General features: G+C 35.8%; 2 protein-coding genes across 7 annotated transcripts in view; one reads left to right on the forward strand and one right to left on the reverse strand.

Annotated features, from left to right (window-relative positions):
• Window positions 1-12,569, forward strand: part of SGTB (small glutamine rich tetratricopeptide repeat co-chaperone beta) — a 41,909-nt gene extending 29,340 nt beyond the window's left edge. Inside the window, exons 6-12 of one of the 3 annotated variants that reach the window (XM_057742407.1) lie at window positions 1,860-1,964; window positions 5,546-5,611; window positions 6,403-6,541; window positions 6,644-6,706; window positions 7,383-7,420; window positions 7,923-8,006; window positions 9,085-12,569. In XM_057742407.1, the coding sequence (XP_057598390.1) occupies window positions 1,860-1,964; window positions 5,546-5,611; window positions 6,403-6,541; window positions 6,644-6,706; window positions 7,383-7,420; window positions 7,923-8,006; window positions 9,085-9,196 (607 nt within the window). In that variant the 3' untranslated portion in view covers window positions 9,197-12,569. The remainder of the gene's footprint in view (window positions 1-1,859; window positions 1,965-5,545; window positions 5,612-6,402; window positions 6,542-6,643; window positions 6,707-7,382; window positions 7,421-7,922; window positions 8,007-9,084) is intronic. The other 2 variants (XM_057742416.1, XM_057742425.1) reach the window with 2 other exon arrangements.
• A 1,003-nt stretch (window positions 12,570-13,572) lies between these two features.
• Window positions 13,573-15,890, reverse strand: part of TRAPPC13 (trafficking protein particle complex subunit 13) — a 41,312-nt gene continuing 38,994 nt past the window's right edge. For 2 of the 4 annotated variants that reach the window (XM_057742392.1, XM_057742374.1), the window contains 2 exons: window positions 13,967-14,114; window positions 13,573-13,841 (listed from right to left, as the gene is read on the reverse strand). In XM_057742392.1, coding sequence (XP_057598375.1) covers window positions 13,734-13,841; window positions 13,967-14,114 — 256 coding nt within the window. In that variant the 3' untranslated portion in view covers window positions 13,573-13,733. Of the gene's footprint in view, window positions 13,842-13,966; window positions 14,118-15,890 lie in introns of all 4 variants that reach the window. The other 2 variants (XM_057742383.1, XM_057742364.1) reach the window with 1 other exon arrangement.

Genomic DNA, 15,890 nt, shown 5'->3' on the forward strand with positions numbered 1-15,890 from the left:
TTTGTTCTTAGACTGCATCTCACTAAAGGTATATACCCAGAATACTGTGTTTGAAAGTTACTTGAATTCTTTCTTTTTGATATACAGTTAGGATCATTTGTTTCTGTTTTATTCCATTTGAAGGTTTGCTTTTTCATCCTTTTTGAAGTGTTATTCCTGTTTCTGTCCCATTTACCCCATTCCCACCCATTCTTGATGAGAGTGGGGCCTTTACTATAGGTTTGACTTCTGAGTCATGTAAATGTTTTTCATAAAATTAAACTAAAAAGAATGTTAACAAATGATGACCTTGTATCCTTAATAATGTTCTTTGCCTTATGTATAATATTAATGTTTCTATACCAGCTTTCTTTTTCTTGGTTTTCAGTTTGTGTCATTGTCTTTCTACCCCTTTAACTTCAGCCTACGTGTGCTTATATTGTAGGTGATATCTTATGTGTACAGCTTAAGAATCTGATGTTTATGTAGATGACTTTGTAATTACTTATATATTTGAATTATTTTCTGTTTTATATTTTGTCTTCTCCCTCTCCTTTTCTCTCCTTTTGCCTTCTATTGTATTGATTGTTATTTTTACTTTATTTTTTCTTTCTAATTATTTGGAAGTGATACATTCTGTATCTCTTCTTTTAATGGTCATTTTTAATGGACATTCTGGTCATCCTGTTATTTTTTTGTCGAGTATTCAGTCAAATAAACCTATACCACTTTTCCACATGAACTACCAAAACAGGTTTATTGAATCCTCTACTTTCATATTTACATTTTTTTAACTCAAGCAAAGAAGACTGTGTTTATTTTTTTAAAATTTAATAATCTCAGTTTGAGACGTAGTCTCAGTCATGCAGTATAAACAAAGGTTGACAGAAAACTGGACTCACAACCTTTTCTTTATAGTCTGCCACCCCTCAGCCATAAACCTGCCCCACCCCAACCAGAATCTAAGCACTATTAAGGCCAGGAATATTATTTTGATTACTCTTCTGTCCATTATGTCTAGAAAAGTATATGCATTAACTCACCCTTAATGGATATATAATTTGAATGTATAAAGTAGAAATACTTAGTCTGGAGAAGGAGGAATGGGATAATGGTGGGATGGAGGGCCGGAGACATTATGGAACCTTTTAGTTTGGAGGACTTGCATGTTGAACAGTAATTCTACTTGTTTAGTGTGGTCCTGAGGGTTGAAGTGAACACTACTACAGAGAGCCGTCTTCTGTCAGCTTTGTGTGCAGGGGAGTAAGTAGCTTCATTATATTGTCAAGTCTCAGTTATTCCAGGAGAGTTTTGTTAGAGGTACCTGGATGGGATTAAATAGTCCTTAACTGCTCTGAGATTCTATGCTAAGTAGATGGAATACATTGCCATACTTAATTTAGTCAGATTAGGCACGTGGGTTAAGTTTCATTTTTCATCTTAGACTTGTAGATGATCTTAACCCTACTAGTATAGAGATCATTTAAGAGCACAACATTCTGAGTGACCATTCACAGCAGTCACTCACTCTGTGTGCCTCCCTAGTAATCCCAAATGTCCTGGTGTTTTCAGTTTTCTGTTTGGGCAAATTAGAAAGGCAATAAACATGTAGATCAGTTGATCAGGGTTCTCATATTTGTAAGGTTCTTATATTAATCTTTTCTATAGCAAAGCAAACTGGGAAAAGCAGACTGCATATTTTCTTTGAATTTTGTTTCTGAGTTCTCATTTGATTATAAAATTATCTTAGTTTGATTCAGATATTTACTGGGAGTGATACACAAATTGGGACAAGGAAAATGTAGTTTTATTAGCACCTGGAAATCTAAATTAGTGCCTTGAATACTTCTAATAATAACAATCTCTTCTCTTTCTCTTAGGGCTGCTGCTCAGAGTAAATTAGGTCACTACACAGATGCAATAAAGGATTGTGAAAAAGCAATAGCAATTGATTCAAAGTACAGCAAGGCCTACGGGAGAATGGGGTAAGTTTTGGGAGAATGTTCAAAGTAGTACCAAGTAGTATCAGATATGCTGTTCTTAATGGCTTGGTTTTGAATTTCCTGCTTCATATTGCACCCTCTGAACTAATAGAAAGATAAATATAACATCGAGGGAGGAAATGACTGCAATTTCTGACTTGGGAGAGAGATGATTAATGTATGATGAATGCCTGGTTGTTGAGAAATTTATAACAACTATACTGAGTAGACCCACTTCATATTCAAGGCTATGAATCTCAAGTAAGCACTCGATATTTTGGCAGATAATCCTGCTACACTTCCTTCTAAATTCACCTTACTGCTTTCTAAGTTGACTGTTTTACACCTACTCTTTTCAGATTTCCACTGCACATTCCATGGTGACTCTCAACTTTTTACTCAGTTGAAAAAACAGATACATTTAGAAGAAAAGTAATTCATCTTCTTACTTGCAAATCCACCAATCTACCTGCACTTGTATCTATAGAGATTGCTTTTTTTCCTGTTAAAATGGAAGGGTTCTTATTTAAGACTACTCCATTCACTCATGCTTTAGATCTCATCTCTTTGTACCCTGTCCAGGACTTTGCACTTGTAATCATCTCTTTTATCTTCTACCACACCAGTTTTCCTATCTCTAACAGTGCTAATGACTGCACGTGAAAAGATCACAAAAAATCTTCTGTTGGAATCATCCTTTTACCCAGCTACCTCATCCCTCAGTTCCTCTTTCTCTGCAAAGCCCCTGATAGTTGTCTGTACTTGCTATCTCCTCTTCACCATCTCTTATTCTCTCTTCAGCTCACTCCAGTAGGACATTTGTCTGTATCACTGTATTGAGAACTCTATTCAAGGTCACCAGTTGTCTATATTTTTCCAAGGTCAGTATTCAGTTCTGTATCCTCACCCTACCCCATCTTTCAGTATTTGGCATGATTAACTTTTTTTTTTCTTTCTTTCTTTTTTTTTTTTTTGCTGCACGGCTTGAGCGATCTTAGGTCCCCAACCAGGGATTGAACCCCGGCCATGGCAGTGAAAACACTGAGTCTTAATCACTGGACCGCCAGGGAATTCCCATGAGTAACTTCTTTTTGAAATGCTTCGTTCTCCAGGCTTCTGTGACACCACACTTCCTGGTTTTCCTTCTACTTCGCTGGCTGCTCTTTTCCAATCTCTCTTACTGGTTCTTCCTCCTCTGCCACCTCTAAACAATGGTGTGCTTCAAGGTTCTTTCCTCTGCTGCTGTTTCTCTGTCTGTATTCCCTCTTTGATTTCATCCTGTCCCATGTTTTTAAATTCCATCTACAGTCAGTACTCTGTATTAATACTGTATTTATGATTCACCTACTTGCTAAAATTTTTTGTAACTCCAAATCTGTACTCGATATGCTTTTGTGGTCATCTACAGGGTGGTAAAAAACTTGAGTGACCTGACGTGCAGGATCTCAGCTGAGGTCAGATAAGGCAGTGCTCTTCCTTTTTGTTTCGGCTCTCATGCTGTAAAATGAGTGTCCTTTTCACAGTCTATTTAGTGCTGTATTTTTTGCATTTATGTACTTTTTGTTGTTGATTTCTTTGTTTACAGTGGGCCCCAAACATAGGCTGAAGTGTTGTCTGGTGTTCCAGCGTGCAAGAAGGCTGTAATGTGCCCCACCAAGAAAATACATGTGTTAGATAAGTTTTGTTCAGGCATGCATCAGTGCACTTGGCTGTGGATCAATGATATGTATTACTTAAGGTTTCTTTACACAGAAACGTACACAAAACAAGGTTATGTGTTGATTAGTTGGTGAAAATGTTGTTGACAGAGGCTCACAGGAACATAACTGTATATTTGCTCTAGGGGCAGTTTTTCAGTGTTTGCTAATGTAGTGTTTGTGGTGACCTTGTAGAGCATAATCACTGTGGATAAAGAGAATCAACTGAATATGTTAATGGGTCTCTTAACTTATATGTCTGAACCCCATACTCATATATTCAGCTATTTTTCATCCCCACTTAGATGTTTAATAGGCATTTTAAACGTAACATATCCCAAACAGAACTCTTGTTCCCATCTTAAATCTTTCTCTTCTCAGTAAATATACTGCCATTCTACCTACCCAGTGCTCCTGTCAAAAGTCTAGGAGTCATCCTTCATTCTTATTACACCTATCACATCTAATCTATCAGCAAGTCCTACCAGTTCTAGTTTCCACATATTCCTTGAGTTCAAGCATTGATTGCTCTCTTGCTTACAACTCCAGTCCAAATTGCTATCTCTTACCTAGGCTACTGCAGTAGTTTCTTAGCTAGTCTACCTGCCTTCACTCCACTCTCCCCAGGGCAGCCGGAGTGAGCTTTCTAAAGCATAAATCAGATCATGTCATTCTACTGCAACCAGAATAAAATCCAGACTCCAAACCATGGTCCTTTTATACGCCCTGACATCATCTCTTCCCACACTTTTTCTGTGCTCCCTCCTCAACCTGTGTCCTGTTCCGTAAGCATACCAAGCTCACATCCTTCTCAGGACCTTGGTATTTATTGCTGCTTCTATTTAGAATGTTTCTCCTTTAATTTTCATATGACTGCTTTCTTCTCATTCTTCAGGTCCTTTCAGTATGGCTGCCTTTGAGCAGTTAGTTCCTCTGTTCATTCTCTTTAAGATTACTGTTTTTTTTATTTGCATATTTATTGCTTATCTTCCCTGGTAGAATGAAATTTGCTTAAACTCAAGAACTTTACCTTTTTCACTGAGGAATCTAAAATAGTGCCTGGTACATAGTAGGATTCCCATAAATATGTATTGACTTAATTGAGGACTCTGATGTATCTTTCATGGTTGACTGGTAGAAAACTAATTAGGTTCTGAGACTTTTTCTATGATTAGGCATTATGTTTTATCTAGATCAGAAGTCTGTGAGGTAAGTTGGCCAAGAAAGAAATGGAGTAATTTGTTAAACTTAGGAAAAAAAACACAATGCTGTTTCTCCATATATACCATTATTGTTTAGTTCTGAAGTAATTTTCTAATAAATAAATTCTAACTAGGTGGAGGAAAACATTAAATTTAGTAACTAACTCTTTGACCTGTGCCTGGGATAATAACGTATTATTGAGGTGTAAAGGTTGCCAATTTTATCTGTTTTAACAATTAATATGTCTTATTCAGGAGTAGTTAGCTGATAACCCACAGCCTACTTTTTTTATTTTTTATGGTAAATTGATATTTATTGTGGCTCAGTGTCTCTGCTAAGAAGGAAGAAAGACAGTGGGACTTAGTGAAGGACAAATCTAGTTGAGTTCCTAAAACAGTTTTAGCATCATGGAGTCATATGACCACAGAACTGTTAGTCAGCTTACATCTTTATAGAACTTATTCATAAAGCAAATTACTTCACATATTAGACTTAAAAATGGAAGGGTATGTAAGGTTCATTTCTCATCATTAAGTTCTTTTTTTAAAAAAATTATTTTTATTAAAGTATAGTTGATTTACAATGTTGTGTTAGTTTCAGGTGATTCAGTTATACATACATATATATCTATTTTTTTTTCAGATTCTTTTCCCTTTCTAATCATTAAGTTCTTGATTCATGTAGGACAGTCGAGGTTGTCACCAAGCAGAACGGAGAGAATCCAGACTTACAGGATCTTGGAGTTAGAAGGTGATACTCCTGTGAGCCATAGTACAGTTGACTCTTGAACAATGTGGGTGTTAGGGGTGCCGGCCCTCTGCGCTCAAAAATCTGTGTGTAACTTATAGTCAGCCCTTTGTACCCGCAGTTCCTCCATGTCTGCAGTTCCTCTGTATCTGCAGATTTAACCAATCTCAGCTCGTATAGTACTGTAGTATTTACTATTGCAAAAATCCGTTTGTGTCGTATTTTAGATTCCACGTGTAAGTGATATCATATGGTATTTGTCTTTCTCTTTCTGACTTATTCCACTTAATATGATAATATCTAGTTGCATCTATGTAGCTGCAAATGGTCTTATTTCATTCTTTTTATGGTTGAGTATTATTCCATTGTGTATATATACCACATCTTCTTTATCCATTCATCTGTCGAATGACATTTGGGTTGTTTCTCTGTCTTGGTTATTGTAAATAGTGCTGCTATAAATATACGGGTGCATATATCTTTTCAATTGAAAAGGAGTAACCTTAATTGACCCAGTTGGCTTTTCTTCCTAACTATGCTAAGAGTGGAAACTTGAGCACCAAGTTATATCAAGTATATGCAAAATAAAGGAGCCACAGTTTTAGGAAAAAAAGAAAAAAATCCATGTATAAGGGGACCCACGCTGTTCAAGCCTTTGTTGTTCAGGGGTCAACTGTAAAATGAATAAATTAAGTGTAATCTGGATTCAAACTGGATACCAAGATAGGTGTTTGACTCCATTTGTGGTGTTCCGATGTTCTTTAATCATATATATTACACTGTATTCTTTTCAGGCTGGCCCTCACTGCTATGAATAAATTTGAAGAAGCAGTTACAAGTTATCAGAAAGCATTAGCTCTTGATCCTGAAAATGATTCCTATAAGTCAAATCTGAAAATAGCAGAACAGAAGTTAAGAGAGGTATCTAGTCCTGTAAGTTACTAATGCCAAATGAGTGAAATATTTTGTCATTTACAATTTATTGTGATCAAATTGTAGTGTTTAGAATAATTCTTATATATACTTGTTTTACAGACAGGAACTGGATTGAGTTTTGACATGGCTAGCTTAATAAATAATCCAGCATTCATTAGTATGGTGAGTACATTTCCTTTTCAGCTTTGCTGTCTCTATTTTCCATTAGAACTATATAGTTCCAAACTTTTTAGAAACAAGTAAGAGAGCTTTTGTGATGGCGGTGGTAGGAGAGTGGTGATATAATGCTATGGCTGAGGTTTTTAACCTGCTTGTGTACTGCTTTGTGAAAAAGCCATGGGTAGACTTCAGGAAGCCCATGGATTCCCTGGAATTGTAGATGAAAATTTGTGTACATATGGATATGTGCATTTTTCTAGGGAGAGAACCATATTTTTCATCAGATTGGCAAAGGGGTCTGCAAATCTACAAAAGGATAAAAACCACCCTCTTCCATGAAAGTGACCTTAGGAAGGTATCAAATAATTGAAGTTGGAGGATTTTGGCTACTGTGGTTTCCTAAGCTCGTTTGGCTTTATTGGTCTGATAGCAGCAGAAAGTAAACTGCTGTCAATATCCTTAGTGTATAGTGTTTGTAATCTCTTTATCCTTGCAATGTATTTTTAATACCATTTTTCCTAGTACCTCCTGTTTTTTATATTCCCACTCACTTTATATACAAAATGTTAGTACATACATGATTTAGCTTTCACTCCTCTGCTTAAAACAAACAAACAAAGTTTGAAAGATCCCTAAATATTAACTGCCTTTAATGGGAGATACCATTTTTCAATTCCAGGCAGCAAGTTTAATGCAGAATCCTCAAGTTCAACAGCTGTAAGTATATAGAAAGAGCATATTACATTTCTTCCTTCCACTTGCCAGGCTCCTAATTTGAGCACATTAGCTCCAAAATGATAAAACTGGCCCAAATGCCAGTCAATTGGAACTTAAAGCCATACCCATTTGGATTAACCTTCTACACAATGTGGGTATATCTATCTGCTTTTCCTTGGCCTGTATCCTACTTGTTAAGAATATATGCCAATTCTTTTTAAGTGCTTTGACTCAGAAAATAATAGACCATCAGTTCCAGGGGTTATTATTTAGGTTCATGAGATCGGGTTTCCACTTGATATGCATAATGATTTCTGGGTTTTTATTGTGAAGGGTAGGCAAAGATACCAAAAACTGACTCCACACAGAGTTGCGTTTTGTTTTGTTTTTTTAATTAACGTTCTAAAAATATTGATCATTGAACCAACTTTTAAAAATAATTTATTCCAGAAAAAAAAAGAATATCTGCCAATCTGAGTGCTATATCTCTTGTCTCCTCTAGAATGTCAGGAATGATGACAAATGCTATTGGGGGACCTGCTGCTGGAGTTGGGGGCCTGACTGACTTGTCTAGCCTCATCCAAGCGTAAGTGTTATTTAAAATAGAAATAGTGAAAAAGTATTTTATGTTTTACAGTCTGTCTCTGAAGTAAGGGGATCAAGGCTTTCTTTTTAAATTTTTATCTTTTACTGTTAGTATCAGTGACCTCGTTAGGGACTGAATTTAAAAGTGCTTCATAAATTGAAATTTTCAGACTGAAGGGTAGAAATCCAGATCTGGAACCAAGAAAAACTTTTTCAGCAGATTTGAATAGCTACTCAAGGATGTATATGAAAGTCAAATGTCAATTTAAAGTATGTATAGATTTAGGTATGCATGTATATTTAAAAATCATACATTGCGTATATTAATGTCCAGACAACTTAGGAAACTTTTATTCAAACTTTTGCAGTGCATGTCATTGCTAAAGGAACTTGTTTTATCTTCTCATTACTTGAACACATTTCCTTCACCTCCATCCAAGCTGCTTAAGCTATTGTGCTTTTTGAATTGCTTTTTGAATCTGTGTGATGCTGTCTCTGGAAATAGTATATGAAGCGACAGTATCATTTTCTGTTTGTGATCACAGCTATAACCCACTTGCAATATGGCGTTTTTAGAGCGATCTTTAAAGTGGCATGATTATAGTGATATCTGACACTTGCAGTTGGGAGACATACACTAATTGGATTAAATTTCTTTGCCTTTCTAGAAATCGATTCTGTCAGGTGACTTCATTAGCATCCCAGAATGGGTGTGGCGCCTGTCATATGCGAGACTAGGACTTGCCTCCAAGAACCCTGCATTATTTGTGCACATACAATAAAAGCATATACTTTTTAGCCCTTTCTTTACTTGTGGTTAAGCCACAGGGTGGCTTTTACTCAATTCTGGAACTTTCTTTATAGCTTGGGTGTTCCATTTCTCATGAAGAACACTGCACTGCAGTAATGCTATATGAAGGCACTGACAAATGTGCAGATACTAGAGTCGTGAATCTAAAACTTGCTTTAATAGAAAAAGTTCCCTTTGGGTAGTATCCACATCTTTTGCAGTTCTTTTTGCATTGGTATTGTGTGATTGGAAATTCCCTAATTCATACTACTTTGCTTCTTTACCACAGGGGACAGCAGTTTGCTCAGCAGATACAGCAACAGAATCCTGAACTTATAGAGCAACTTAGAAATCACATCCGGAGCAGGTCATTCAGCAGCAGCACTGAGGAACATTCCTGACTTGACCAGAGCCCCTGGTCTAGAATGCAAGTGGTGATGGCTCTGAAGTGTTTGCTGTAGATAGTGGCCAAAACAAAAACAAACCTAAAAAATAAATCTGTGTAGACAATAGGTTTATCACAAACAGACTTGAACATAACATGATTCCTTTGTAAATGAGTGATCATCAGTAGCCTTGTTAAGTGTTGGTATAGCACTTAACTGGAGAGGGTTCCATTTTCAAATTTTCATCATATTTGTATACTCGACTTAATAGCAGAGTATATTTATTGAACAGTAGGGCTGTTTACTGGTGAGTTCTCCAGCACCAAACTCCTGTCAGCAAACTTTCTGAAATGGGAGATGCCTAGGAGGAAAGGTTTCTTACGCTGATTTAGGGGAATTATATTTGCCACTGAGCAGCATCTCTGGAGAGAAGTTCATTACTGGGTTTAGCTTTGATAGTGCAATCCGTAATGAACAGATATGATAGGGGCCAGTACTATCTTTAATGTTGCTTATTCTGTTGGGTGACAAAACCTTAAGCGTTGCTGGAAAGCAGTATTCACTGTTGTTTAGGAAAGAAAAAAATAGATGCTGTGAATGTATAGAAAGTGAATGTAGGGTGCTCAGGTGTTTTGCATAGTTCTTAACTAATCTTGCCTACAGTTTGGTATTGATAACATTAGCATGGCCACATGTGCTAAGTACATAATAAAATACATTTAGAAATCCTTAATGGTCACTGGTTAGGTCAGTTGTGTAACTATTCAATTTAACTAGCACAGTTTCCCCAGTGGTGACCTTACCATGGAAACTCTCAACTATATATTTAAATAAGCCAGTGGCTTGGCCATTAAGTTAAGGATTTTCTAGGTGGCATTTAATTATGTGCCTGTAAACACTGATTTTTTTAAACTCAGTAATTATTTGATGGGTTACAAAAAGCATCTATCACTAACACTGCCTGTTCATATTAATCCTCTGCTATAACTTGGCTTGGCATGTCGCTTTTATGCTTAACATTAATTTGATGCAGCTTAAACATAACAGGGGACGAAATATTTTACTGAAAATAGAATGCATATTAGTTAGTGTAGAGAAGTGGCATTAAAACTATTAGTGGAATGGCTTTAACTACAGTGATGGATGAGACTATTCTAATTCCAACTGGAATTTCTTTGGTTGATTATGAAATTGGCAAGACTGGCGGACACATAATGGATTTCACAAGTGTTGCATGAGAGAACTGAAATTGAAATTGAAAATGATATAAAATTAAATCAGTAATACTGATGGTGATCAGGATTTTACTATAACTGTTCTCAAAAGGCTAATTACTCAGTATCTTGAAGTTTAAAAACCAACTTTCCCTTTTTTCCCTTTGTGAGATTAGAACAGTGATTCTATAATTTCACTGTAAGAGTCACCTGGGAATTCGTTAAAAATGCAGATTCAGGGGCACACTTTTCAATTTGTATTTAGTAGTCCCTGTAATAAGATCTGGGAATCACCATTTCAAACAGTACACCAAGTGGTTCTGATGTAGGTCCAAAGGACTCTAATTTAAAGCAACACTAGGTTAGAGATTTCTCCTCTTTTAGGCCAGCAAATACCTAACTGCCTGGGTTCAGTCTACAAGGAAGAGCTCCATGAACCTACAGTTTTGGTCAGAGAAGAGCAGGACTTTAAGGAAGCCTTCTGAATTAAGTCTCCTCTATTACATGTAAATCAACTTAATTTTTCATTTAGTTAAATTCAGCTCCTGGTGTGCAGATGTTATACAGAATGAAGTACTAGCCATGATGATGAAAGTGATGACTGTCATGAAAAAAAAAAAGCAAAGTTGATCCTTAATTAAAAATGTCACTCTTGGGAATTTCCTGGAGGTCCAGTGGTTAGGGTTTGGCGCTTTCACTGCTGAGGGCCTAGGTTTGAATGCCTGGTTGGGGAACCAAGATCCCACAAGCCGCATGGCCATAAATAATAATAATAAATAAAGTCACTCTTATCCAGTGTTGAGTAAGAAAAGGTTCCCAGTGTAACTATCTTGAGTGCATTAAAAATGCTTTCAAATTAGTAAAATTGGTAAGCCTCTAACTGACTAGGAAAATAGAGAAAATAATATGTATCAACAGTATCAGAAGTGAAAGAGAGGATATCACTGCAGACCCTGCAGACATTAGAAAGATAATTAGAAAATACTATGATCAGTTCTAGGTCCATGTATTTAACAACGCAGATGAAACAGACAAATTCCTTGTTTAAGATACAAACTACTAAAGCTCACTGAAGAAATAAGATATCATCCAGAAAAGAAAGCTATAGGCCCAATTTCAGTGATGAATTCTACCAAACAATACCAATTTTACACAATCTCTTCCAGAAAACAGAAGAGGAAACACTTCCCAACTCATTTTATTTTGTCATTACTTTGACACCAAAATTGAAGACATTGTAAGAAAAAACACTTTAAAACAATATCTTGATTCACTAATATCTGTAGGTAATTAAGGTAGCCATTCTTTTTACATGAAGTAATGTGAATTGGTGTACTTATTCCATTTCATCTTTCTAGTTTCTTTTCTAATATGCCACCCATAATAAATTAAACCTAGATAATCTGTCCACCTACCTGGATTTCCATTCTATTCAAGCCAGCTTGCTCTTTAAGTACTTTCATCACTTTGGAATTACTGCATTGCACGCTATTTCAAGACGGTTTTGTGTAGCTGTGTTGGCTACTCTTAAAATGATAAAGAATGCTCCAAATGTTATATTGCTTGTCTGAAACAAGAGGGCATTAAAAATAAATCTTTATACACATTCTACTTAGGAATGATTGACTTCCATTAACCACTTTTCATTATAGTAGCTATAGCTGTTATGATGCTATGTAAAATTTACAATGTCCTTTTTATGCAAATGACATTTCCATTTAATGTACCAAATTGTTTTTCTAGTTTTTATAATATGGTTTAAACAGATCCTTTCTAAGATGACATTATCTAACCTTAAAGAAGGAACAGTATGTGTCTAGGTTATTGCTTATAAAAGGAGTCTTTGTAATTACACGGTGGATTCCAAGTGACCATTATATGTTACTTTTAAAATTTGAAACAGAGTGAAACAGAAGGCTCAGTCACGAGAAGATGCTTGAAAAGTTATTGAAGTACCCAGTGCAGTGGCTATAAAGTCTTGTTTCATCATTTAATTCATTGTACTCATTTTGGAGGAAAGACAGACTTCAATTTTACACTGCTTGCACTTTATTTTGCACAGACATTTCACTGATTACCTCTCCAATTTAAGGACAAATCTCATTCTGAATATAGCTTTCATTTTGGACCAAACAATTTGTCATGGCAATAAATAATTATGCATTTAAGAAAAACCAATTTTTGTATTTGACTTAATGCACTCTTACATTTAAGCAATTATTTGTATATCCCTGAATTTCAACTTGCCAAAGTAAGTTTTTATTTGACAGCATTAGCTTTTGTTTTCAAAATATCGAAACATTTATTACATTCATGTTGCAAAGTTGTTTACAGTCTTTTTAACTTTCTCATTGTTTTGTATATGGCATAAGTAAAGTAGTGTGATTACATGCAGAGACAGAAAGTTTTGTAATATTAATACATGATGTAGAGTACAAAACCAAATATCAGAAGCTGGAAATCCTTTAAGTATGCCTTATGAAAATAAGTGGCTTAGTTTTCAATGGGAAAAAGAAAAACACGACATTTTTGGCTTAGAATTAGAAAATTATCAGACTTCTTAATTCAGAGTTAACAGAATAATCAACAATTTAAGAAAACAAACTCTGATCTGCTGTTAGTAACTGAATCTTAGACGTGTGTGCTGGTATACGCACACAAACACAGATACGAATACAATAATTTTGAAAAACATACTGTGTTAGCAAATACAAGATTACGTGAGGACCACCCCAGTTGTTTTAAACTTTTTTTATTGATTGAGGAAAAAAATTAGGGTTAACGGAAATACTTCTAAATAAAGTATGATAAGAATTCTAAAGTTTTGTGAAACAACTGCATCTTCTAGATTGAGGTCAGCAAACTATAGCCAGCATTTTGTAAATGCTGCTTGTGCAGTTTTTGCCTACTGGCTGCCTTTGCATTACAACAGCAGCGTTGAGTATTTTCAACAGAAACCACATGGCCTGCAAGGTCTAAAATATGTAGTATCTGGCCCTTTACGTGAGAAGTTTGCTGACCAATGTTCAAGATACCTGCTAGGGACAAATGGCCTCAAATATACAGCTTTTGGAGAACAAACTCCAATGGTCATTTAAAGTGAAACAAAATAGCATATGTAGAAAATACACAAATGTTCATTTAGACTATAACTCACAAGATAAAATCAGTAGATGGTTCTTTTCAAAACAAATATTTAATATTTTAACTGTTTTACAGGAAAGAAATTTAAATAATATATACTTATTTTTACTGTCGACTTGATCATTTTACAAAGGTGACAAAAATACAGAAAGTTCTGGGAAACTCAATGAAAAGCATAACATTGGAAATTTTCTTCAGCTTTCCACTTTAATGGCCGAAGATACCACACAGACTTGTGCAATGTCATCATATTCATACGTTCTCTTTAAAAATGTGTCTGTTAGTCTTAAGCCGGAGACACTCTATTGAGAGAAAAATATAGACTTTAGTTTTCATTCATTGGTAATGACCAGAGAAAGAAGGGATATGATAAATGACTATGGGTTAATAGCCCCCAAACACCGACATTACTGAAAAGAGAGCATACTTGCAGTCCCTGTACTGAAGACAGTAGAGTGAGGGCAAGGCAGAGAGAGGCACTTGGATGGAGCTTCCCAAGCTGTCTTCCTGAAATGCCACACCAGTGGATAGAATTGGTATTGCACATTTCCAAAACGAGATCCATCGTCCTTTCACTGCTGGAGGAATCAGAAAAACAAGAATAAATCTTGTTCCTTTCTTAAAGAGGTACTGCAATATTTCTTGCACTATTGCTGGTGAATTTCTTTTCTTGATGTCCAGCATAAAACCAGGAACGGAAATGAAAAGCTATCATATCATTTTTATTTCACTTAAGACAGAATCAGGAAAACCAAAGGAGATGGTATCTTCTGGGGTTTACAGTGGCACTGAGACTAATCTGCCTGTCTGGATGTAGGCCTTCTGGTTCTGTTATTGAACAATGGCTCCTTGGTGCTGATCTGGTAACAGTTTTGCCATTTCTCTGGAAGCAGACATCTGTGTCTAATCTTGTTGCTATGCATCCTTCCTATTTCTGTTAGGTACTCTACAGGAAAGAAAAAGATAAACTGAGTCTGGTCCAGTGCTTTTCCTATTTAATCTACGTTCCTTGACCATGCAGATAACAGAAAATGACTGGCAAGATTTATAAGTAAAACTATTCAGGTGTTCACATAACATGAAAAGACTACTTTTGCCTATAATTGATACCACCAGTTCAACTTAAACTTATTGAGTTGAAAAAAATTTTAATGAAAGTATGCACATTGTTTTTAAAAACAAAAACAAAACCAAAAGGCTCATAATGAAAAATGGTCTGCTACTCTTCCACCATTTGTGACTTGCTTTCAACTCTTTAAGCTCTTTTTTGTCTCCTCATAGTTGGCTCCACATTTTTAAATACTTATTTAAATTTTAAATTTAAACTTGACTTTTAGACATGTTGATTTAATGCTATTTAGCTTTTATGTCTCCATCTCCTCCCCCCAAATTTGAAATGTTCACTATGTGCCACAGACCAGTTTAGGTGCAACGCATGAATTTTCTCATTATGTTTTACAAAAATCCAGTAAGTGTATGTTGTGTGTATGTTATGTGTGTGTGTGTGTTAGGGGGAGGTGGTAATCCTGTTTTTATAGATGAGGAAACTGAAGATCTAAGAAACAAGTGCTTTTTAGAAAACTTACTTGAATCACCAAAAGGTAAAGTGAATACTCAAATAAACTTTATTTATTACAGCACTTTGTCATTTGGTCAATAACTGATTTGTTATAACTCAAAAAATGCAAAACAAACCAAAAATCCAAAAGCACACCCTATATGCACAGGGTCTTTATCCTGTGTGTGTTGTTTATTGAGCTCCTATGATGTGGCAGGCACTGCATTTATGATGCTGGGTAAGACACAATCCCATCTCTTGAATTATTCGCAATTCAGTGAGGAAGAGACTAATGATTATGGCAATATATTAATACCACTAAAAAACTATATTACAATTTGCTATGGCAGGGAAAGGAATGATTGTGTATGGGAGGGTCTAGGAAGCTTCACAGGGGAAGTAGGTATTTTTGTAATTTTGAAGGATGAAAACTTCTTATCTCCCTAATATAAAGTTGTAAGGGATATAGGGCTTCCTAGGTGGCGCACTGGTTAAGAATCCGCCTGCCAATGCAGAGGTCATGGGTTTGGTCCCAGCTCCAGGAAGATCCCACATGCCACGGAGCAACTAAGCCCGTGTGCCAAAAAAAAAAAAAAAAAAAAAGTTGTAAGGGATATAGAATTAAAAAGGATTATATATTCAGACTATGAGGACTGGGATTCATCACTGCAATATTATCAAAATGCCCCAATTAATAATACATACCAAGTAGTAATACAAGTAGTAGCAAAGTGATAGCACTGGGATTTAATCCTAGGTTTTTCTGGCTTCAAGGCCTTAGCTTCCCAGTAGC

Source organism: Hippopotamus amphibius, chromosome 1, assembly GCF_030028045.1.
Source record: "Hippopotamus amphibius kiboko isolate mHipAmp2 chromosome 1, mHipAmp2.hap2, whole genome shotgun sequence".
Classification (NCBI taxonomy): Eukaryota; Metazoa; Chordata; class Mammalia; order Artiodactyla; family Hippopotamidae; genus Hippopotamus; species Hippopotamus amphibius.